Below are 22,841 nucleotides of genomic sequence, written 5' to 3'. Positions count from 1 at the left end.
CAAGATCCTTGGGGATTGGCCCAAGCTCCATCTGGAACCTATCAGGTTGCATCAGGCGCCTGGGGCGGTACCATCTTACCGGTTCTGCCTCCCTGCGGCGGGGTACCGCAGTTCGAAGGTCAAGGCGAAGGAGAGAGTGATCCGACCATGACAAGGGCTCAATGACTATGTCCCCTATCTCAAGATCACTCAACCACTGTCCAGAGAAAAAAACCAGGTCCAGTATGTTTCCCCCCATATGCGTAGGGCCATGAATTAGCTGGGTCAGGTCCATGGCCATCATGGAAGCCATGAACTCCCGAGCCACCTCAGATGCCTCACCCACGGACGGCAGGTTAAAATCCCCCATGACCATAAGTCTGGGAGTATCAACCACCACCGCGGCGATAACGTTGAGTAGCTCGGGCAGGGCTGCAGCCACGTGGCAGGGAGCCAGGTACATGATCAGCAAACCCATCTGAACCCCATGGCCCCACTTCACAAGGAGGGACTCACAACCGGCCGTCTGAGGAACAGTGGTCTCCCTCGGCCTAAGGCCTTCTCTAATAATAACCGCTACTCCCCCACCCCTCCCCTGTGGCCTCGGCTGATGGAATGCGTGGAAGCCTGGTGGGCACATTTCTACCAGAGGGATCCCTCCCTCCGGGCCCAACCAGGTCCCCGTAATACCCGCCAGGTCCGCTCCCCCCTCCTGAACAAGATCACAAATGAGGGGGGCTTTATCTACTACAGACCTGGTGTTGCACAACATCAGTCAAAGGCCCAGGCCCTGAGGGTCTGTGCAACCTGGAAAATGAGTAGAGCTTTGGGGGCCGGAGCACCCTACCACTTGAAGACAGCGGGTGCGTGCTCCCTTAACATGATATGGCCCCCTGCTCCCGCCATATCTACCCCTCATGAATGGCTCATGGCTCATGAATTAATTAGGGGATCTTTCGGAAACTTGACAGCTTCCCAGGATTGCTGCATCTTTGTGCCATGCTACAGAACAAGGGCTTCTTGTTGCCCCAGAGTCAAAAGAGGTTGCTTGCCTCCATACAAGGCAGGATGCAGGGTGGCCAAAAGGACAGAAATAGCAGGGGGAAGAGGCAGTTGGGAAGAACTGCAGCAAAAGCAGTCCTTTATCTTATAAGAACTAAGGCTCGGGGCTGGGAGGGACTAAATGTGGAATGGGTTAGATTGTGGTGGGTCCTCAGTTAATGACTAGTGGAATTCAATTAAAGATGGTAACAGGGATTGTCAGGATTGCCATTGCTTAGTGGCTGAAATTCAGGTAAATTTGAGGACTACCACTACTTGAGAAAACTACCCATATATGCTTTGTCACCTGTATTTCATCATCATTCGTCCTAGCCAGGCTTGAAAAAAGACGACAAGAATCAAGAATCCAAGCCCACAAAATGCTGATGCCTGCAACATCTCCCAGAGAAGCCCCATCAGCAGCACAACTTGTAACGGTGCAATCCATACAAAATGAGCCAAGGCCAGACCCTGAAAGAAAGACAAAATCACAATAAAAGCACAAGGAAACTATACTTAGAAAGCAACATGAAAGCTGGTAAGAGTGGCATGTTCATCCAATCCAAACTCCATTGAAATATCTTGGCTGTATATTCAGCAATGTTGAGCAGCTATTCCATTTCAGATGGTGTTTTTCCATGCAGCTTCTGATTAACCATGTAAAGGCAGTGGAATAGGCTGGCAGATGTTTTTGATGTTTGATAGTCATGGCCTGACTTGTTCAGTATTGTTGATAGAGGAATCAGCAGTAGTGGTGATAGTGGCCATATCCTTAAAAGATTCCTCTTTTGATATTAACTTCTCCCTGTCTATTACCAGCAGTAGTGTCTTACACTGTGCCACTGATCTTTGTACAGATCTTCTCATATTTAATCAGAGTAATGGGACCACAGTTGCAATGCCTATTTTGTTCCTAAAACACCACAAGCTGGAACAGATAAATCTGCTTTTGTGATTTCAAAATCTGGGAATAAAAACACAGAACTTTATCTAAGCCAGCTTAACAACCTGGCACCTTAAAAGTGTCTTGGGAGTGCAACTTCAACAACTTTCAGACTGCTGAAATATAAATTTGTATTCCACAATTTCATAAACAGCTGTAGTTTCTTCTATCAGAAATCTCAGCAGTGAAGTACAACATTCTTTATGGTATGGTCACTTTAGTGAGAAATTACATCCATGCTGCTCTTGTTTGTTTTGACCTCAGCCTGAAAAAGATTTTATTGACCAACCAAACACTCCCTGCCATAAGCATAGTAGAAGGAGTAATCTATCTCTAAGACTGTTTACGATTACTTTGTCCCACTTAAAGTTTAAGCAATTTAAATATCATCCACAATAAAATCAATAAATAATTTGCTGTATTTTCCTACTGCCATTTACTGTATTTTTCAGACTATAAGATGCTCTGGACTATAAGACGCACCTAGCTTTTGGGGAAAAAAACAAGGGAAAAAATCTGTCTCTGCCTCTGCCTCCCAGCAATTTGCCTCCTTGCAGCAAACAGCTTCAGAACAACCTGATGTAGCATGAGCAGCTGATTGGCGGTTGGATCTGCCTCTCAGAATACCGCCTATCAGTTGTTACAGGCTGTGGGGATTGCCACCGCCCATCGCCACCATCGCCGCCGATTGCCACTGTCACCTATCGCTGCCTCCACATGCCCTAATTTTGGCCTCCGTGCATCCCATTTTTTGGCCTGTTCCTGGAACAGGCCAAAAATTGGGCATGCGGAGGCCAAAAATTGGGTGCTTGGAGACCAAAAATGGGGCTTGCAGAGGTGGCGAGAGGTGGCAGCGGCGATGGGCAGCGACAGTGATAATGAGCAGTGGCGATCCCCCGAGCCTGGAACAGCTGATAGGCCTATTTTGGGAGGCAGATCCAACCGTCAATCAGCTTCTCATGCTAAATCAGGCTGTGCTGAAGCTGACCAGGCTGTTTGCTGTTTGCTGCAAGGAGGCAAATTGCTGGGAGGCAGAGGCCGAAGAGTGGAGGCGAGGCGGGTGGGCGAGGCTTCGGCAACATTTGCTGAATAAGACACACAGACATTTCCACCCACTTTTTTTGGGGGGGAGTGCATCTTATACACCGAAAATATGGTAATTACTGCTAGCCAAGAAAAACAATAGCACTAGCACACGTAGCACTTATTCCAAAAGTAGATCAACACTAAAATAGGGAAATATATAAATATAATACAGATACATCCAAAAGAGGTAAATGTTATGGATTTAGTATTATATATCCTATTCTCAGAGTTTATTAACAGCTTAAGAAGTCACTTCAAATAGCAAGAATAATGTAATACAAACAGATAACTTGGATCCAAAAATTCAGGCAAGTGTGATTTGTTAGCATACATAATAGTGTTGTTTTTTCTTTTGATTGTTGTTTTGTTCTGCTTTTTATAATTCGCTTAGACTATTCGCTCGCAAACCTATCCATAGCAAAGAATTTACTTTAATTCCAGTGGTGTTAAGCACATTATAATGGATTGGAACCAATTCCTTCTCCTTCAAAGAAATGCAATAAATACATGATTGCCAACATACTTCATCAAATTTGTTCAAATTGTTCGAAAGGAGGCTAACAAGTTGTCCAGTACTTATGTTATCTAGGACTCTGCTTGACAGTTTTAAAATCTGTAAAACAGAACAAAAGAAGTTTATCAACCAACCGCATATAATAACACAAATAGAAATAAAAACCAATATCAGTGGATGTTAACATTGTCTGTGCAATATAATTTTTATGTTTTATTACGAACACATTTTTCCCCATCTACTACATGATTACTAATAAATACTCACAATATTCAGAAGGGTTTACTCTATAAAAAATGTCAATGGATCCTGATTGTATCATTGTATCAATACCACCTAAGAACTACAAATCATGAATACCATGACGCTCCTGCCAGGAGGAAATTGAAAACAATCTTTCAACATCACATCAGTTAAAGTTAGGTGGCCTTATAATCTGGGAATGAAGTAAAAGCTATTTCGTTGGGGCTTGTTCTTTAGAAAACAATTAGACAATTTAGAAACAATTAGACAAAACAATTTAGAAAACAGCATCTTTGAAGTAAAGTTAAATGTATGTGTAGATAAAATGTCAGACTCGCAAATATTCTACCCCTACTTGTTCACTCTAATTCTCTCTTCAATTTACAAGAACCATGCAAGAAATTGCATCAGAAGTGATGAACTCTGATTTGCACTCAACTCCAAACTAAATTCATCTTCTTTTTAAAGTATACTTTCCAGTTATGATTTGGAGAGTAAACTGAGGCCAGTTTTTAGTTCCAAATTATTGAAATTTATATTTTGTGCTTGTAATTGTAAATTAACTATATTATTATTTATTGTGCATCCATTTAAGGACCATGAATGGGAAAAGAATAGGTAGATTTTAAAATAAATAAGTAAATAATAAGTTTATAGTAGATGAATTAGATTGGAGACTCTATTTTTATTTAATTTCAGATTCTTTTCACACTTTATTACATTTGTAAGAAATTACCTGTACACAAATACAGGGTTTTTTTGTTTTAGGTTTGTGCAATAGGATAGTTTATATGTAAATTAATTTTATCATTCTTGGCTCATTAGCTACCTTCTTTCCTGGCATATTTGGATTTTCTCTAATAAGGCAAAATTAGTCCTTATTGCTCCATGAAGGCTTCATTCTACTCTGTTTCCCCCAAAATAAGACATCCCTTGATAATAAGCCCAATCAGGCTTTTGAGCACATGGCAATAAGGCCAAGCACTTATTTCAGGGTTCAAAAAAATATAAGACAGGGTCTTATTTTCGGGGAAACACAGTACTCACAACTAGGGAAATTGGATGATGGTCATGTAGCTTACGTAACAACTCGTACTTTTACTCTCATTTTCTCTGTTACTGCTGGTTTCAAAGAAATATTAATTAATCCTCTGCTGATATTTCACAATAAACTAAGTGTAGATCATCAAAAAACAAATTGTTCTTGCCACAGTATGCTTTCATTACTGTAACAATGTGAGGCCACAGTATATCATTATCAATCTCCTATGCAGTTTAATTACCCTTGAATTTTATTTAACCAAAATAGAAACATACCTTTTTATAAATTAAACTAAACATGGCTATCCTTATTTGCATTCCAATGTGATGAAGGCCAAATATTGCTGGGTGGAGAAGCAACATTCGTGCAATGAAGAGAAGACAGAGTCCTATGGCTAAATAGTAGGCTATTGATCGTTCGAGGGAATTAGAAGGATCATAAGAAGCAATTATTCTTCCCAGTAAAAGAGGCTGCACGGATTTAGTAACTTCCTGTTGTTAAAAAAAAAGTCAGATACTTTTGTCAGGTTTTTTGAATAGCTAATACATATGAGCACTTATTTATTCAACAAATTTGAGCATGAAGAATTATAACCTTATCTTCAGACATTGAGGTGGTGGTTAGCAGTGGGAAAAATTGATGCATGTCACAGACTATATTATGCTTCCTAAGCTACTAACTTCCCTCAAGATCAGTAGGAAAAGTAAGAAAATAAAATTCAGCAGCTACTCTGATTTGTTCCTATTTATGGAATTACAGAGAAAGCTTCCAATGTTCTTTGAAAAAGTAACTTTGTCTTTTGATTCAGGGAACATTCAAACCCATAAGTCTGTTTTTGGAACTAATGAATGCAAAATTGCAGAGCTACCGTATTTTTCAGAGTATAAGTTGCACTCCCCTCCCCCAAAAAGAGGCTGAAAATTTGGGTGCATCTTATATTCTGAATGTAGCTTATTCGAAGCTTTTTTCAGCCCTAATGAGACACTAGAGAGTGAAGCGATCTTCCGGCTTTGCCTGCTCCCTCCGACTCACAGATGTGCTTTAGAAGCTGTTTTTTATCCCCAAGCAGGGGATAAAAAGCATGCACCCTCAAAACCAGCAAACTAATGTGCTGCAGCTGACCAGACTAAGGACGCTGGCCAGATGAATACCTGGTAGGCAGATTTTCTCCCCTATTTTCCTCCCCAAAAACTAAGCTGCGTCTTATACTCCAGTGCGTCTTATACTCTGAAAAATACGGTATTCAATATTCTATAGCATATAATATTGTCCCTTTTAATAGCCTTATGATCAATATGTTGCTGAAAAGGGAGCGTCTTTCTAACCTGCTCTTTATTGTAGCATAAAGAATTTCAGAGTTATAAATAATTATATATATATATAAAGAATTATTTGTTATACACTTTCCAGAGCCACTTGTTTGTGTTAGTAAGATGGGTGGCTATATACGTTTGTTTAATAAATAAAATAATGACTTATAATGACAGTGAGAGTTATTGGAGAGGATAATAGTGAATATTTCAGGGGATCCAGCTTGAACATGAACAGAGGTTTTTGACTCTGTTCATGACTCTGAATTACTATACAACTATAATTACAAGAACCATACTGCTTACAACTACAAGTCTATTAAAGGGTATTAAAGTTCACCACAATAACATCTGTGGTAATTTTGGGTCCAATTCCCCATCTAGTTGCAGGGAACAAAAATAATCCCATTCCTCCAAAAGGATCTGCTTCTAGAAAACATAATTTAATAAATCTTTAGTAATTATCATATCTGGCTCTTTACATAGATTATTATTAATAAATTCATTCTCTATTTAAATGAAGAGTGAAACAAATGGGAAAATTCCACCTTTTATACATCCTTTAGCATTATTACAATATTCAAAAGGATAGCAAATCCTACTAATAAAATTTTCATTAAACAATGTTTATAGTTCCCGGATGAAATTTTAGGTATTTTATATGAAATTATCATATAGCATATAATTGATTTTGTTAAAAATACATTGGAAGAATGCCATCAGAAGATATAACATAAGTGAAGTCACAGTAAAATTTGTTTACTGTCCATTAAATAACTTGAGGTCAACGTTGTAAATTGATTTATTATTATTATGTGTAGTCATTTCCTAATGAGTCAGCATGAAAACACTAGTATTCATATGGTTTTTTTCAGGAATGAACTGAAACTGACATTCTGAATCACATAGCTCCTGTTTAAGTACTCACATTGTTTTTCATGATTACATATAATTTTAGAAAAACTCAAACAGAACAGACTTATGTTTGACCAACAGAGCAATGTTTTTAGTACACAAGGAGGAATATTTATAAAAGAACAATTAAAAAAAGAATTGGGCAGGTGTGTCGATGCATTCACGTTTAGGATCAAGACTATAATAAAATCTGTTTTTATATACAATATGTATATATATGCAATGAAAATGTTAAAGGACAAAAATAAAAAGTTGGTGACTAAAACTCACAGTTGGACAATGGAAAGAACATTTTTCAGAACTAATCAGAGTCACAAAACATTGTGACTTGTACAGAAGCTGTCATCAGATCAGAAGCTACAGAAGCCCTCACTCTGTCAAAGACCTTGGAGTACTCATCTCAAATGATCTAAGTGCCAGAGCTCACTGTAACAGCATTGCTAAAAAAGCATTAAGAGTTGTTAACCTAATCTTGCGTAGCTTCTTCTCCAGTAATATTGAACTGCAAACTAGGGCATACAAAACTTTTGTCAGACCAATTCTTGAATACAGCTCATCTGTCTGGAACCCACACTGCATATCGACATTAATACAATTGAACAAGTCCAGAGATATTTCACAAAAAGAGTCCTCCACTCCTCTGCTTGAAACAAAATACCTTATGCACCGGACTCGAAATTTTGGGCTTAGGCAATTTAGAACTTCACCATCTTCTGTCTGACCTAAGCATAGTACATAAAATCATCCACTACAATGTCCTACCAGCCTATGAATACTTCAGCTTCAACCAAAACAATACAAGAGCACACAATAGATACAAACTTATGGTAAACTGATCCAAACTAGACTGCAGAAAATACGACTTCAGTAACAGAGTTGTCAACACCTGGAATGCATTACCTGACTCTGTGGTTTCTTCCCCAAATTCCCAAAACTTTAACCTTAGACTGTCTACTGTAGACCTCACTCCATTCCTAAGAGGTCTGTAAGGGGCGTGCATAAGCACATCAGTGTGCCTTCCATCCCTAACCTAATGTTTTCTTTTATTTGTATCCTTTTCATGTATTTATGTTTACACTTGTATCTGTCATAAAATACATACTTGATGAAAATAAATAAATAAATAAAAAATACAAAGGGCAGGATGGAGTAGGGGTTACAAAAATTAATTGAAAGACTGTGGCCATAAATGTGAAAGAAAAGGACAGGTATGAAGAGAAAGATGACAATCTTCATATTAATAAGCTTAAAATTAACTTTAAATAGAACACTATTGGTAAAAATTCCAATTGGAGTCAAATCACAAAACATAACTTAATTATGCTAGAGAATGTAATGGAATTCTCCGAATTCTTAACTCCCTCCACAGTTGGTTAAAAAACATCTCTACGCCTCTGCCCTTGTACTTACTAGTTATAGCACATGTGTAGAACTATAATTTGTATTTTACTACTGTTTGTTATGTATACCATGCAAAGATAGCAATGTGTTTTCAGATTATTGTTACAAAGTGATTTATAGAATTTTTACAACAATGAACATGAAAAGGCTACACCTAATACACTTTAACGATTAACAAAGAAAAGAGCTGTACTGTTTCCAAATAATAGTGTTAATACTTGCTCTCTAGTTGCTTTTCTTATAATCTGAAAAACAGAATTTCTGTACTATTTGCAAGACAGCTAGTGATAGGGACAAGCTGAAATCAAGCTCTCCAAAGATATCCATCTATCAAAACTAACAGTTCTTCTGGTTAAAGATTTCTTTGCAAAAGTACAAAGTCTGAATATAAAACGTGTATTGCAATTTCTAACTACCTTTGATAATCTTTGTAGACACACCTGGCATTATTAGTCTTTGCTATATTCTCATTATACTTGTGAAAGATAACAATATTGGCAGCATAGGATAATTCATACTGTACACTAGCCAGATGATAGATAAAATTAAGCATGTCAGTTTAAAAAAATATTATCCAGACTGCTGCAGCTAGCACTACAATACAAAAAGTGAGAAACAACTTTAGTTTGGTGGGGAAAAAATCTTTTTGAACCTTCTGGGTTGAATTGAAGAATAATTCTAATTCAGGAAAGCAAATTCCACCTCTAGCATACTTCAATGTTTTTTAAGAACATTGTTGACAAACATGGAAGTTTGTTAAAGAATTCTGACTCATCTTTTCATACGTCACTTTGTTTATATATTTGAATCCTATTATCTATCTATCATCTATCTAATTATCATCTATCTATCTATCTATCTATCTATCTATCTATCTATCTATCTATCATCTATTTCCCATGGAATTTCTCCTCTCCATCCCACAAATGTAAGACGAAAAATAAGTTATGTATATGGGGTATATAGATGCTAATACTGGTAATAAACAATCTAAACAATATGAATCTCCACTAAATATGAAGAAATTGGATCTATATTCAAGGAACAAATGAATTTTAATGATTAAATAATTATAAAGTGTATGTATAACTAAGTTCCAATAAATTTCCTAAAGGTACTTAAAAGAAACACCTTACCTTGTAATGTAATGGGCATATACATTTGATAAATAAAATAATTATGAAATTATGGCAATGATTAAAATTATGCTACTCTTAGAATCCTACCTTCTAGTGTATCATAGGATATCTATGGGACAAGAACATCTCCTATAGGACAAGAACATCTCTGAAAGATATACTGTAAAAAATACCTGAAAATAATTCATTTATTTTTAATATTTTATAAGGAGGTAGAAAATTTGTAGTCTTCCAAATAAAGGATTACAGTTTCCAATATCCTGGAACTTTAATATCCTGTCTAGGACTGATGGATATTTGAAATTTGACAAAATTTGGTATTCCACAAGTTCCCCACTTCCGATAAAAAATTGGCTTAAATGAGGTGTGGTAGCACTCAGCGCCAACTTTGTGCATATCATACTTGACTTTTGCTGATACCCGTTTGTAGCGGAAAAAAACAATCATTGATATAGCGACCCAGACCAACAGTGATTGATGATTCAGCATTTGTTCGCCCAAACGTGGATTAGAAAGCCAAGAGAAAGTCGGTGCTCTCCTTGATACACATACCCTTCTGTTCTGTATTCATGAGTAAAGGCATGGCTGAAGGGACTTCTCCAGCTGGAGCCCGAGATGGGTGAAAGGGAAGAGGAGGTGGTGGAGGCAGTGGCAGCCGAGGAAAAGGAGGACAAGGTTGTGCAGCCAAAGGAGAGAAAAGCCAGGGATGAGGACTGTTCAGTGGAGAGTAAGGAGGAAACGGATAGGGGCCCAACGCAATCATCCTCAGGACATTGGTGGCACAGCTCTGCATTAACAGGGCCTGGGGAACCTAGGGACAGAACCCCACCACCCATTGTAGAAGCACCATTCCAGGGCTGGAGGGAGAGACGGTGGACTGAAGAAGATGGGCAGGAATGGAGTTATTCTACAGGTCCTGGAGCCACCACCATGGAGGTGCTCAGAGAAAGGTTCGGGGAAGCCAGTTTTCGGGACACATCTGCATGGCAACCCTGGGCTATGGGGCTGGACCCCTCAAACACCTGGAGAGAGGGTGGAGTCACGGTTCTGCCTTACCAGCCCCAAACTGCAGAGGGAGCAAGAGCCTAGACGGTTTAGGAGTGCGGAGCAACCTACTGCGGGAACCATGGCACCATCCAGTGGGGAGGTGGGGCAAAGGCCTGGGCAGCGTCAAAGCGTAGGGTATGAGACGCTACCCACCAGACCTCAGCCAGTGAGAAAGCAGTTGGAACCAGTGCAGTTAGCTGATAATGGCATGGACAATTCCCGGGGATATGAGCAAATGCCATTGTGGCCCGCCGGATTATGGCCTCAACAATCACCATTCTGGGGCCCATCACCCATCCAAGCTTCGTTTGAATTGCAATATGTTAACCGAAATAAAGGGAAACTTACCCCTAAATATAGTATTATTCCATACAACATAAATTTCCAGAAGAAACACCGTCTAAGAGCATTGATGAGTTTGGGTTTTTTCTTTGAAGCCAGTTCTCTGTCCCATTCTCTGAGGAATAAAAAAAGAACATTGAATTATGTGGCCAAATAAACCATTCTTTGACCCAAGAATAGTTCATTTCACCCAAGGATATCCAAGGAGATTTAGTTAAGGAATCTATTGAATTCAAAGCTTTGCAAAGACCCCAAGGACTTGATCCTCTGTGACATGATAGCTCAATAAAAGTTCAAGTGTAGCTCAGTTAAATATTTGGCAATGGATATACTTCGTTACACATCTTTCTGCAGAAAGTTAATTCATTAAAAAGGTCACAGTGTATGTTTTAAAGAAACCTGTTGTACTTCTTCAGACCACTAAACAAATAATAGGCCAATAAAGGTTTTGGATTGCTTCCAGTACCAAGGGAAAGAAAAGGAAAAAAGATAATTCAATTCTGTTTTGTTAGCTAACATTGAAAACCTGTGTAATTCAACCCTGAATGATGCATTTTTAGAATCAGTTTTAACAGATAATACAATTATTTATGGAATATAAAGTAACTACAACATTTATATACTGATAAAAATTTCCAATCAAAATGGAATTTGATCATTTCTTAACTACACTGAATATAATGTGGGAATTAAATAATACCAAAAAGCAACTGATATGACAGATTATACTAAGGCATTTTTTTCAAACGTGATTTAAGACATTATCCTATCATAGGATGCCGCTGCTAAGGACATGTAAACCATGACCTCATTATTGTTATTTACAGAAGAGTCACAGAAGTCTAGGAGAAACTAATGTAGCTTTATGGAGAATTTATTTAAGCTGCATCTTTTAAAGAGACCACTAGAGCTTTCAATGGGATAACCATTCTAATTAGGGAGAAATTTCAGAGTATTGAATCCATGCACAATTTTTTTCCAGGTCCAGCAGTTCGTATTAGATGGGGTTATAATTGATAAAATGATTGCTTTGAGCAATATCTGGGCTGCAAAATTTCAAATAATCATCAAGAGTTTCCATTTGTTTTTGATGCTATATAGGATTCTCCGGAGTTTCACAGCCAAATTTGATAGCCTAAATAAGTTAGCTCATTAAAAGCTGTTTATCCAACCACAAAATGTTGACTTAAGCCTTACGCTTCAACATTCTGTCTGAACTATAATATGTCAACCAGGAGGCTCTGGTGCAAAACAGAGACCTCTCAGGTGTATTTCCTTGATGTATCAGTTCTTTTTATGCCAAAAGCATCATGTTTCTCAATGTATATTCATTGTTTCAAGTAAATAGAGTAACTAACCAGGAAACAATAAAGTAAATAACCAGGAAACAATATGATATTAAAAATTTCACTCTGTGGGAAACCTGTGAAATATTTTTTGTACGAGATAAATGTTTTTAGTTGAACATCAAATGTCCACAAAACAAGTAGTTCATTTGGTTATGCAACTCCAGCTCTCTGACTAATGTAATGACAAGAATCCAGGATGTTCTGTTTGTGATCAGAATGACTCTTTAGTCAACTTCCATTGAAAAAGGAGTAACATAATCATAAATACTCTGATAAATGTTAAGTATCTAAGATGCAAGGTAAGATTTTTCCATAATTCATTATTTACTAACTTACTTATTTTACCCTGAACCAGAGAAAGTGTTCCATTTAATTAGCAGAAATACAAAGTAGAAAAAAATCCATGCTGAATAAATATTATTTATTTATGACTGTAACTTTGTTGCTTGTATCCTTACGATTTATATTGATATTGTTTCCTGATTGTTTATTTGTACCCTATGACTATCATTAAGTGTTGTACCTTATGATTCTTGATGAACGTATCTTTTATGTACACTGAGAGCATATACACCAAGACAAATTCCTTGTGTGTCCAATCACACTTGGCCAATAAAGAATTCTATTCTATTCTATTCTATTTGTATTTAACTTAGAGTCATTAGTTATAACAATACATTTTGGTCAGAATTAAAGAGGTGAGACCTACTGATCTTAGATTTATTAATGCAATTTGGTTCCTTTTTCATATGGTCTAGTCTGGTTCTTGGGTATGTACCAAATTTGTTTTTGAAACCATTTTTAGCAGATTTTGGGAGAATTTTTTAAATTTTATAATCATAGATTATAAATCACAAGATTTAGTTCATATACTAACCTTGAACAAAATCCAACTATTAAATGATTATTTACTTGAAAATAGAGAGATTTGTTTATCATAGGATAAATAGGATAAATAAATATAGAGATTTATTTATCACAGAATGTGGGGGAAAATGGTTCATCCTCATCATTTTCATTAGTCTTATATAAATTGAAGTTTTGATAGTATATTAGAAATGATTTGTTAAAAAGCTTTTCACTGAATTGGGATCCTAAGAGTCTTTCAATTTCCAAGTGGCTTTCAAACATGATGGGAAAGAAGGCTATTTTCAAAGAAATTTCTAGATTATGTATATGAAAATAATTACTTTAAAGAACTAATGCTGCAATCCAAGTATTAATGTCTGAGCAAGATTTACATTTTGAACATATGCCTGGGATTATATTGTAGAGAATCAGTTTGGTGTATTGGTTAAGGCATCAGGTGGGAGACTTCCATTCTAGTCCTTAGGCACAAAGCTAACTAGGTGACTTTAGGTCAGTCACTTTCTGTCAGTCCTAGGAGGCAGGCAACGACAAACCACTTCTGAAACGTGCAGGGATTTACCAAGCAGTTAGCAGGAGTCAAGGTTGACTTGAAGGCACACGGACATAAAAAAGGATTATACTGTACGTTAATATTTTTGAAATCAGCACTATATCAGTTATGATATCTGGCTGACTACAATGCAATTTGTATTAAAGGTAATAAGTAAACAGGGCCTTGGATCTGAACTGAGGAGAGTCTATTTCTAAATTCCACTCAGCTCCAGAATTTAAAGGCCAGTTTTTTTTACTCAACCCAATCACCTTTACAGAGTTATATTTCTGAAAATGAAATAAGAGACCACTAACATATGCCACGTAGAATATTCAAGAGAAAAAGTAGGAGAAAAATAATAATTGGCAGATAAATAACATTATACGCTTCCAAATATGTAATACATACCTTTCTAATTTTTCAGAGAGATTATCAGCAGAATCTGCAGCAGGGATTTGATAAATATCTGATAATTCCAGGCGTTGTCTATAGCCCTTTTTCAAAATAGGCTTTGTCCATCTACAAAATAATACAAGTGTTTTAAAATTAATCTACAAATTTATATAACATATGACATGTCAGTTTTTAGTTTTTTAAATTTTTTTGGCTCCTGCTAGTCCTCCAGAAGCACATGATGATTGCACAATCATGCATGTTGGTGTAATAAATAAATAAATAAATAAATAAATAAATAAATAATAAGATGCAAAACAAATCTTGCATAATTTGTTGCAAGTACTCAAGGGGAATCTACATATTACTGATGTCATATGGTCAATATAATTTTCAAATCCAGTGAATGTTTAAATCTGTGAAATGTTAGGAGAGAAAAAAAGAAACTTAAAATAGCACTGAATGCATCCAAGAGCCTGAATATATCTGTAAGTATTATTTGGATCAATATGTTTAAACTATCTACAAACATTTATAAAGCATGATTACAACATAGGCTTATTTCTTACCAGTTAAAAATAGAGCAGTTTTTATAAATAAATACCATTACCAACCATAATGTATACTTATGATGCCATATTGCCATAAATGTAGATTTTTTAAAAAACCTGATCTCATATGCTAGAATGAATGAACCATACTTAAATAATGGAACTGCCATGAAAAAACAATTTCCAAGACTTCCTGGTTCCTTCACAATACCATACTTATTAAGATATTTTGAGTAACCAAAACCCTTGGGCATAACAACAGTATTTCTATTTTTTTTCCTTTTAGGCTTCTGGCATAGAGCTTTTAGAAATTCCTTCAGCCCCACAAGTTTCACAATTCCATTGCTTTATGCCAGAAGTGTCAAACTCAAGGCCTGGAAACAGCAAAGGACTGGCCCGCAGTTCCTCTGCCAGTGAAAAAGGAGCTCAATTTTTGCTTGCAGAGGGCTGCAGGAGGCCATCCCAGCCAAAAATAAGTGATGTTGAGCTGGCCATGCCCACCCCAGCTATGCCCACCCAACCCCCCGAGGTCGAACACAACCCTGATGCGCCCTCAGAGAAATCGAGTTTGACACCCCTGCTTTATGCCATTGATTCTAAAATGACATACTTACTTCAAAAAAATGGTGCATGACTCTTTGAATTTTTACCTACATGAGCAAAATATTAAATTGAAGGCTCAAATACATCCATTTTCTCGTGAAGTCTGAATATGGAAATGGTGATTTTTAATCTTGTATCATTATCTTGGTACATCTACTGCACAAAAGTATGCTGTAAATAAGCAGTTTACAGTGGCTCTTCTCAAAATTAAATCTTTTCTGTGTTAATCCTGTCTATAATAAACTGCTCTTTATTTATAGCAATCTGATTTTCCTTCCATTTACAGTATATATAAAAAGAATTGCAAGATTATTTTTATATATAAATGGAAACAGCAACGCTTTTAGTAAGATAACATGGTTTTCATTTCTATTATTATACTTCTCTTTCAAAGTTGTATAGTGAAGCAAGCAAGGTGTTCATTACCTAATTTTGGATTTTAAAAATATAAACAGTAGCCAGAGGCTGCAAGGGATTGTGGGAAACCACACCCCCCCTAGAAGAATGAAATATTTTGAGGAATAATTTAAAAAGGCAGGATAAAATATTTCCCCTAAAAGAGAAATAAAAAAATCTTAAGGGAGACAGAAACTTAAGGGAGACAGATACTGAGCTGGGGCAGGTTTTAGAAATGCAGATTTGGTAATCCATTACTCCCTGCAGCAAAGTCTCAACAAAGGCAGAGTGATAGGATTAGCCCTCACTCAAGATCCAAAACAGGACAAAGCCATTAAGCCATAATAGGATTTGCCCAACACCCTTTCAGAACACAAGCCTCTTTATTGCATCATCTCAGCAGTGCAAACTTCAACCAAACATGGGAGCCATGTTTACAACCTATAAAAGCCAGCTATGACCCCTACATAACCCCTACAACAGCCAATAGAATACATGTTCTTCCACAGGAACAGGAAGCTCAAGTGCAAATGTAAGGATTGCCTCTCCTTCCAATTTAAGAAAGTAAAAACTCTTAAAATGTAGTATCTCAAAAGGAACCTTTTTCAAGCAGAAGTGACAGCAATGGATTCAAAGCAACGTCTGAATACCCTTAGGCAAGATAAGTAGGATTAAAGCAGTAGAGACCCCTCCCTTAAGCCAGAATGCAGATTTTAGTCAATACACAAGTGTGAAGATGTTTTCTTTACCAGCTGCCCTGAGAACCAGATAAGCAGTGTATTCACATTGTTTCTCCTTTATCCTTTAAAGTGAAACAGCCCACATGGCTGTCATAAACATTCCTCAACGTTAAGAGGATCTCAGGGCTCTTTGGTGCCAGGATATAGGTTGTAAAATATCTGTTGACACAGGCAATGCTAGTAAATCGAATCCAAGTCTCCCCCTTCTCCCAATTGAATGGCAGTATCACTTTAGGGATCTGACAGCAAAGCTCAGAGAAGGCATAAAAAACCCCACTCTCAACTCCATGTGGTCAGCTGCCCAGAACCACCCATGTGGAAAGATAGTTTAATGATGAAGCAGAACCACCCATGTGTTTCTCCTTCATCATTACACTAACTTTCCAATCAGCCTTCAGCCTCCATTTTTGTTTCCAGTGCCTTTCTCCCAGCTTGGAACTGAACCAGATGGATATTTCTTCCAACAGATAAATAAGGTTTAATGTATCCATTCTCCATAGACTTGATTATAATAGTTGTTGTGTATTCAGATTAAGCACACTGAGGCGGGCGCCCACTAACAGTTGTTTATTAAAGTAGCATTAGTATTAACAAGAACTGATAACCATAACAGCATAACGAACTCGACAATTCTCCTCAGGCCGAGGCTTATATAGCAAGCTGTCAGATTGTGTAGCCAATCCGACAGCTGGTGGCTCCCACTACTTTTGTTGCTAGTGGCTGCTCCAATCAACATTCAAATCGCTAGTTAGGCAGAAGACTCAACAATAGTCTTCTTGTTGAAGCTATAATCTACATCTCAGATAGCAACATAACAAATTAATTAAAATGTTCACCAACCCCTTTCCAATGTTCCAGACACTATTCCACACCTAACTGTAAGAAGAACTCTTCTTGAATGTTATATTGACCTTGGGAACATGTGAAGGATCTTCCCATCATCACATTCATCTCTGATCAACTCCAGGTTCAGAAGCAGGGCACATACTTGAATAATTCACTTTTCTCCCAAAATATTTTATCAAGAATTACAATTAGAAACAATTAAAACTAATAAAAACTACCAAAAATATAAAAATATAACAACAAAGAAAAAATATAGAAAGAACATGTCATCCTAACAAGTAAAAGCAATTTTAGGATCTTACGACCATTTCTTAATATACATACACTCTCTTCACCACATAATTCATCTCCTAGCTAAAAAACCAAATCCAAAAGTCAATTATTTATTCTTTATCACAAAAATTCAATAGAGGAAACCAGATACAACTCATTTTCTCTTTTAACCTTGATCAAAAAAAGCCAATCTTGTATTCCTTCCCTGAATTTTTAATAGTCTTAATTTTAACCCCATCAAATGTAGTTCCAGGGCTTGTTTTCTATTCATCTTTATTTTGAGAAGGGATAACTCAAGGATCTTTCATAACTTTAGCGTACCTTTTTTGTATATCCATTACATAAAATTTGTCCTTTTTAAAATCACTTCTCATAAAGTTTTTCAGGACTTCCTGAGACTTCTCTTGTGAATCCAGCAAGAAAAAGTTATCCAAATAATTTTTCTGGTTTAAAAACTGTACATTCCTTTAAGCAGTGAAACGTCCATCAGTTCTGTTTGTATATGTAAAATATATTTCTTCATATCCTTCTCTTTGCTTCACACATTTAAGTCCACATTCCAATTAATTTCACACTTATCAGTTGTAGCTTGTTCATCTTCTGTAACTTAATTGACACAAGATCTATCATATCAAGTAATTTTGAAGACCAAAATTCAGAAACATCAATCAAAGATTTTTGCTCTAATCTTTCTTAATGAGATAAATTTATTATCATCTATCTTCCTATAATTTCAAACCTTCAAGGTCCCACTATCATGTTTCCTTAAAATAACCAAATAATCACCATTTCCCACCATTTCCCAAAAATTATTCTAATTAATTCAAAATTATAACTGCAAGTCCATCTGAACCCTTAGTCCATTGTTAATTTTCTAAAATCCATATTTCATGCATGCTTTCAATATTTAATCCAAAAAATAGTATTTTCCAGAACTTTAAAAATGTTAACTACAACTGTTTCTCAAAGGGAAAGACAAATCACTTGATGAATATAATAAACATGCCAATCCAAAGAGTCTTAATAATTCCAATACAGAAAAATCCTCCAGAAACTGATAAAGAAATGAAGCTCAGTTGAGCTTTATGTCTTTAAAAAATAGTGTTATAAGTGTGAACTTGATGGTGTCTCTTGATTTCCAGCCACTCCCAGCAGACCACAAAACAGCAAATTCCTGTGGTCTTCTCATAAGGACTGCTGTTTGGAGCCATATGGGTTATCTCAATGATCTCTCCTTTCTCCAGAGAGATTTTGCCAATCTGAACCAAGCATCCAGCTGCAGTTTTCTTAGAAAGTGTAGTCCCAATGCCAACAGATCACCATAGCACTAACCAGAATTTGCTCAACAACCCAATAATTTGCAAGGCCTAAAATGTTGGTTAAGCATTTAAGAAATGAAATGTGTCAATTAAATTATCACAAAAAAGAGCATTATAGACATGGCTTAAAAAAAAACTATTTGGTGTGTAGTATTTGGATACTATATGACAAAATCAGTTTGTTCTAGTGGCTAAAGCACCAAGGTAGAAACCAGAAGACTGCGAGTTCTCAAACCCACCTTAGGCATGAAAGCCATCTTGGTTACGTTGAGTCAATCCTTCTTTTTCTCAGCCTATCATGTCAGGCTCAGGCAACAAGACAGTTGCATTTTTTATTGCATAATGATGCCCACAGTACTGTTGTGAAAACTGTTGAGAATTCTTTAATTAATTAATTAATCGACAGCTAAAATTATATTTATTTATCTGCTACATACAAGAGATCTTTCTGAATCTAGCAGTCTCTTAATATGCCAAATGCTATATTGGCTGGGAATTCTGTGACTTGCAATCCTATCCAGTTGGACAGTACAGTGTTGAGAAAGCTTGCCAGAAAAACAGTCCAAAATGTGGAAGCTTCTGAAAAGAACTAAGGATGGTAAAAATATGCATCAGTACCTCTTCTTCATAAATGCAATCTTATCTTTCTGATAAGAAAACTCTGAACATTTATTTAATTTGCCATTGATAAGAAAAAGATAAAGAAGTAATGCAAAACAGAAATGTTCCAGTGTAGTACACCTCCTGAATGATTCTGTTTTTACTCATATGATTAAAACATTTCAACAGTTTTTAGAATGATTATAAATCATCCCAGCCTATTTCATATCATATTTGGGGAAAATGTTTCCAATAAATCCTACATGTTTGTTTTATTATTTATTTATTTATTATTTATTAAAAATGAGATAATATTAAAATGTGCCAATATTAAAGAAAAAAGATAAGGTGACTCTTGTATCATTCTAGGAAAACACAGTGTGAATCTCAAAGATTGTTCTCTGAATCAAGGAGTGTTTTATTTTATCTTAAACTCCTTTTGTACAGCTACAGTGAAGAAAATAATATATAAATAATATATGTCTGCAATGCATGCCTAATCAACAAAAGTTACACTGGAATACACACACAGATACAGAGAGAGAGAGAGAGAGAGAGAGAGAGGCACACCTAGTTCATTCTCAACTTTAAATAGAACATTGGCATGGACTTATTCTTGAACAAAATTGTACTCAATTAAAGAAAAATAATGCTGCACAGTTTTTGATATGAACACATTTATGTTTATCTAGCCATCCAAGTCATATTATTTGCAGATAAAGTATATAGCTTATTGCTGAAATAAAACTCGGTATTAGATAAACATTGTCATTGCCTAAACTGATCTTAGGGACAAGCAAACACTTAATAAAAATTATTGCTGCTACTACTGCTGCTTCATGTAGTATAACTTCATGTAGTAATAGGAAACAATTCATCCTTACTTCATTGGGAATGGATTAGGAGTTTGAGGTTAGCTACCATTTGTACATTAAATAGTTTTATCTTCTATTTCTTTTTTTGTTGCCACAATATGTAATCTTTTGGCAAGCGTAGACATTCCCAATGGTAATATTTTTATATGCCAAAGTACGTTCTAAGATGCATGTGATTATGTCAATATAAGGTAGATTCCTTCCTTGTACATCTTGTAACTTATGTTCTTGATTTCCCTCCTGATGAAAGTTTGTTTTTGCTTTCCAGATTCATTGTCTAATAGAATGACAATTAATCATTACTGAATAACATATTCAGTATGACTATATAATGACTTCCAGCTCAATAATACCAGAGGATCCTGGCACTAAATGGGGTAGTATTCTAAGTTGGACATTTTATTTTGCAACTTTGACATTCCAAAAATATGGACTGTTTTACCCTGCTGATCAGTGGAAATGTACGGAAAAGATTAGACTGAGACAATATTTTTTCCCCAAGTTTTTTATTTTTTTTACAAACATATCAATGCATGAACAGTGTGGCACCTGGGTGTTTTACATTTTAGTACAAATAAAATAATATTCATCATATTTACTAAGTTTGAGAAGCTTATATAATTCTGGTAATACCGTAGTACACATATTTATGTTAAGTTATAATCTTTCATTATTTAATTATTCAGTATTTCAATATGTTATTTTTATGCCAATCACCATATTCAGAGTGTCATTCCTTTTATTACAAATAAAATATTATTAATCATATTTATTACATTTAGCAAGCTTATATGGTTCTAATAATAATACACATATTTATGTTAAATTATAATCTTCCATTATTTAATTATTCAATACTTCAATGTTATTTTATGCTAATCACCATATTATTCAAGCATACTTGATAATGCCATCATTCAAATTCTGATTTCTCCTCTTGTTATTACTTCACCTTATTATATAAAAATGTGTATTCCATTAATCCCCCTCTCTCTAGTTTGCATGCCTATTCTAACTTTTAATTATGCCACTATTATATTTAAAAATATTCTCTTTCTATCCATCGTCTCTTGCCCGCTTTAAAGCTATAATTGTTCTTTTCCTAGCTTGCTTCCCATATTCCTCTCTTGGATCTTTGTCTCTATCTTGACCAATCATTTTAAACATTTCTCCCTTCTCTGCCCTATTCCATTGTCTAATTTTCAAAATATCTACTCTTGCTCCTATCTTTCTTCCAAAAAAATCTTCCTGCAACTCCAGTTCTTTTTTTAATTCCCTTAAAATAATCTCCCCTCATCTTATTTCATCAGTCATTGTTGTTTTTGTAGTTATCTCCTTCCTGTCATCTCATTTTATTTGTTGGTTTTTCTGTTCTGTTTTTTCATCTACTCTTTCAATTGGCTCCTCCTCTTCCTGGGTGTCTTGGTCACTTCTTGACCTTTGTATCATGTTTTCCAGCTCTCCATCTATGCTCTGCATTTTATTCATAATCTCCTTGTAGCTTCTTGTCAAAGTATCCTTAATACTTTGAATTAACAATGCTGTTTCTCCCCAAATTCCACTCTTTTCTTGTTGGTGGAGCATCTCATTTAGTTTTATTTTGTCCCTCTTTTGTCCAATAATCCAAAAACCATATATTCAAACCTAAAGTCACTTCTCAAAAAGTTCAATATTCATGAATCTTTATATCCCAAAGCTAATCGATTTGTTCCTCTGGATAGTCCCAATAATTTTTCCAGAGTCCCTCTGGAAAAGTCTATAAATTCAGTCTTGTAGCCTTCAGGGGTCACTTTAATAATAGTGTCTTTCTTATTCTCCCATTTAAATCTCCAATAGCTCAGTATTTCCAAGATTTTGGGAATGTGTTATGCCTTCCTTTTGTCAGCAGGTGGCATTCTTAGGTCAAATTTCAATATTAATCAGTTTTATCCAATTTTAATAGCAACAACCCAAAATATAAAGATATTAGTTTTTTAAGTAAATAGTTCCAGCATTTTAAAATGCCTATCCAAAACAATGCCTGTCCAATTTAAAAATCCAATTTTCTGTATTTTTAACGGTTTTTGCCTTTGATTCATTCGCCTTCAATTTTGAAATTCTTCTCAAAATGTTAAATTGTTGCTTTTAAAAATAGCAGTGAGATTCTCTTTTCCTGGATATTCTTTTGGGGTTGAGTTTTAAATAAAAAGGATTCTTCTCATCCAGTCCCAGACACTGTTCACCAACTCCGCTCCAATACAGTTCTTAAATGTTTCTTGACTGTACCAGCTTCGTGGCAGCCATCTTTAGGCTGCCTCTTCTCCTCACCATGGCATAGAGGGAAAAAAGCCCAGGATTCAGCAGGAGAGTTGCAATCTCTCCCACGACCTCTGGGGCGCCCCTCCTTAGCTTTGCCACCCCTACAAGGCAGCTTTGGCTCCTCTCGGAGCTCACAAACAGGGAGAACTCAGCACAGGGGACGCGGAGATCCATTCCCTGCGTCTTATATTGCC

General features: G+C 36.1%; 1 protein-coding gene across 1 annotated transcript in view; it reads right to left on the bottom strand.

The window, feature by feature from the left end:
• Positions 1–22,841, bottom strand: part of CFTR (CF transmembrane conductance regulator) — a 132,728-nt gene that overhangs the window by 94,795 nt on the left and 15,092 nt on the right. Inside the window, exons 2-6 of the mRNA XM_034431038.3 lie at positions 14,162–14,272; positions 11,009–11,117; positions 5,124–5,339; positions 3,573–3,662; positions 1,328–1,491 (exon numbers count right to left, since the gene is read on the bottom strand). Coding sequence (XP_034286929.2) covers positions 1,328–1,491; positions 3,573–3,662; positions 5,124–5,339; positions 11,009–11,117; positions 14,162–14,272 — 690 coding nt within the window. The remainder of the gene's footprint in view (positions 1–1,327; positions 1,492–3,572; positions 3,663–5,123; positions 5,340–11,008; positions 11,118–14,161; positions 14,273–22,841) is intronic.

Source organism: Pantherophis guttatus, chromosome 7 (genome assembly GCF_059756535.1).
Source record: "Pantherophis guttatus breed Tessera chromosome 7, ASM5975653v1, whole genome shotgun sequence".
NCBI classification, from domain to species: Eukaryota; Metazoa; Chordata; class Lepidosauria; order Squamata; family Colubridae; genus Pantherophis; species Pantherophis guttatus.
The sequence above is the reverse complement of the archived record's forward strand: the minus strand, read 5'-3'. Positions and strand labels throughout refer to the sequence as shown.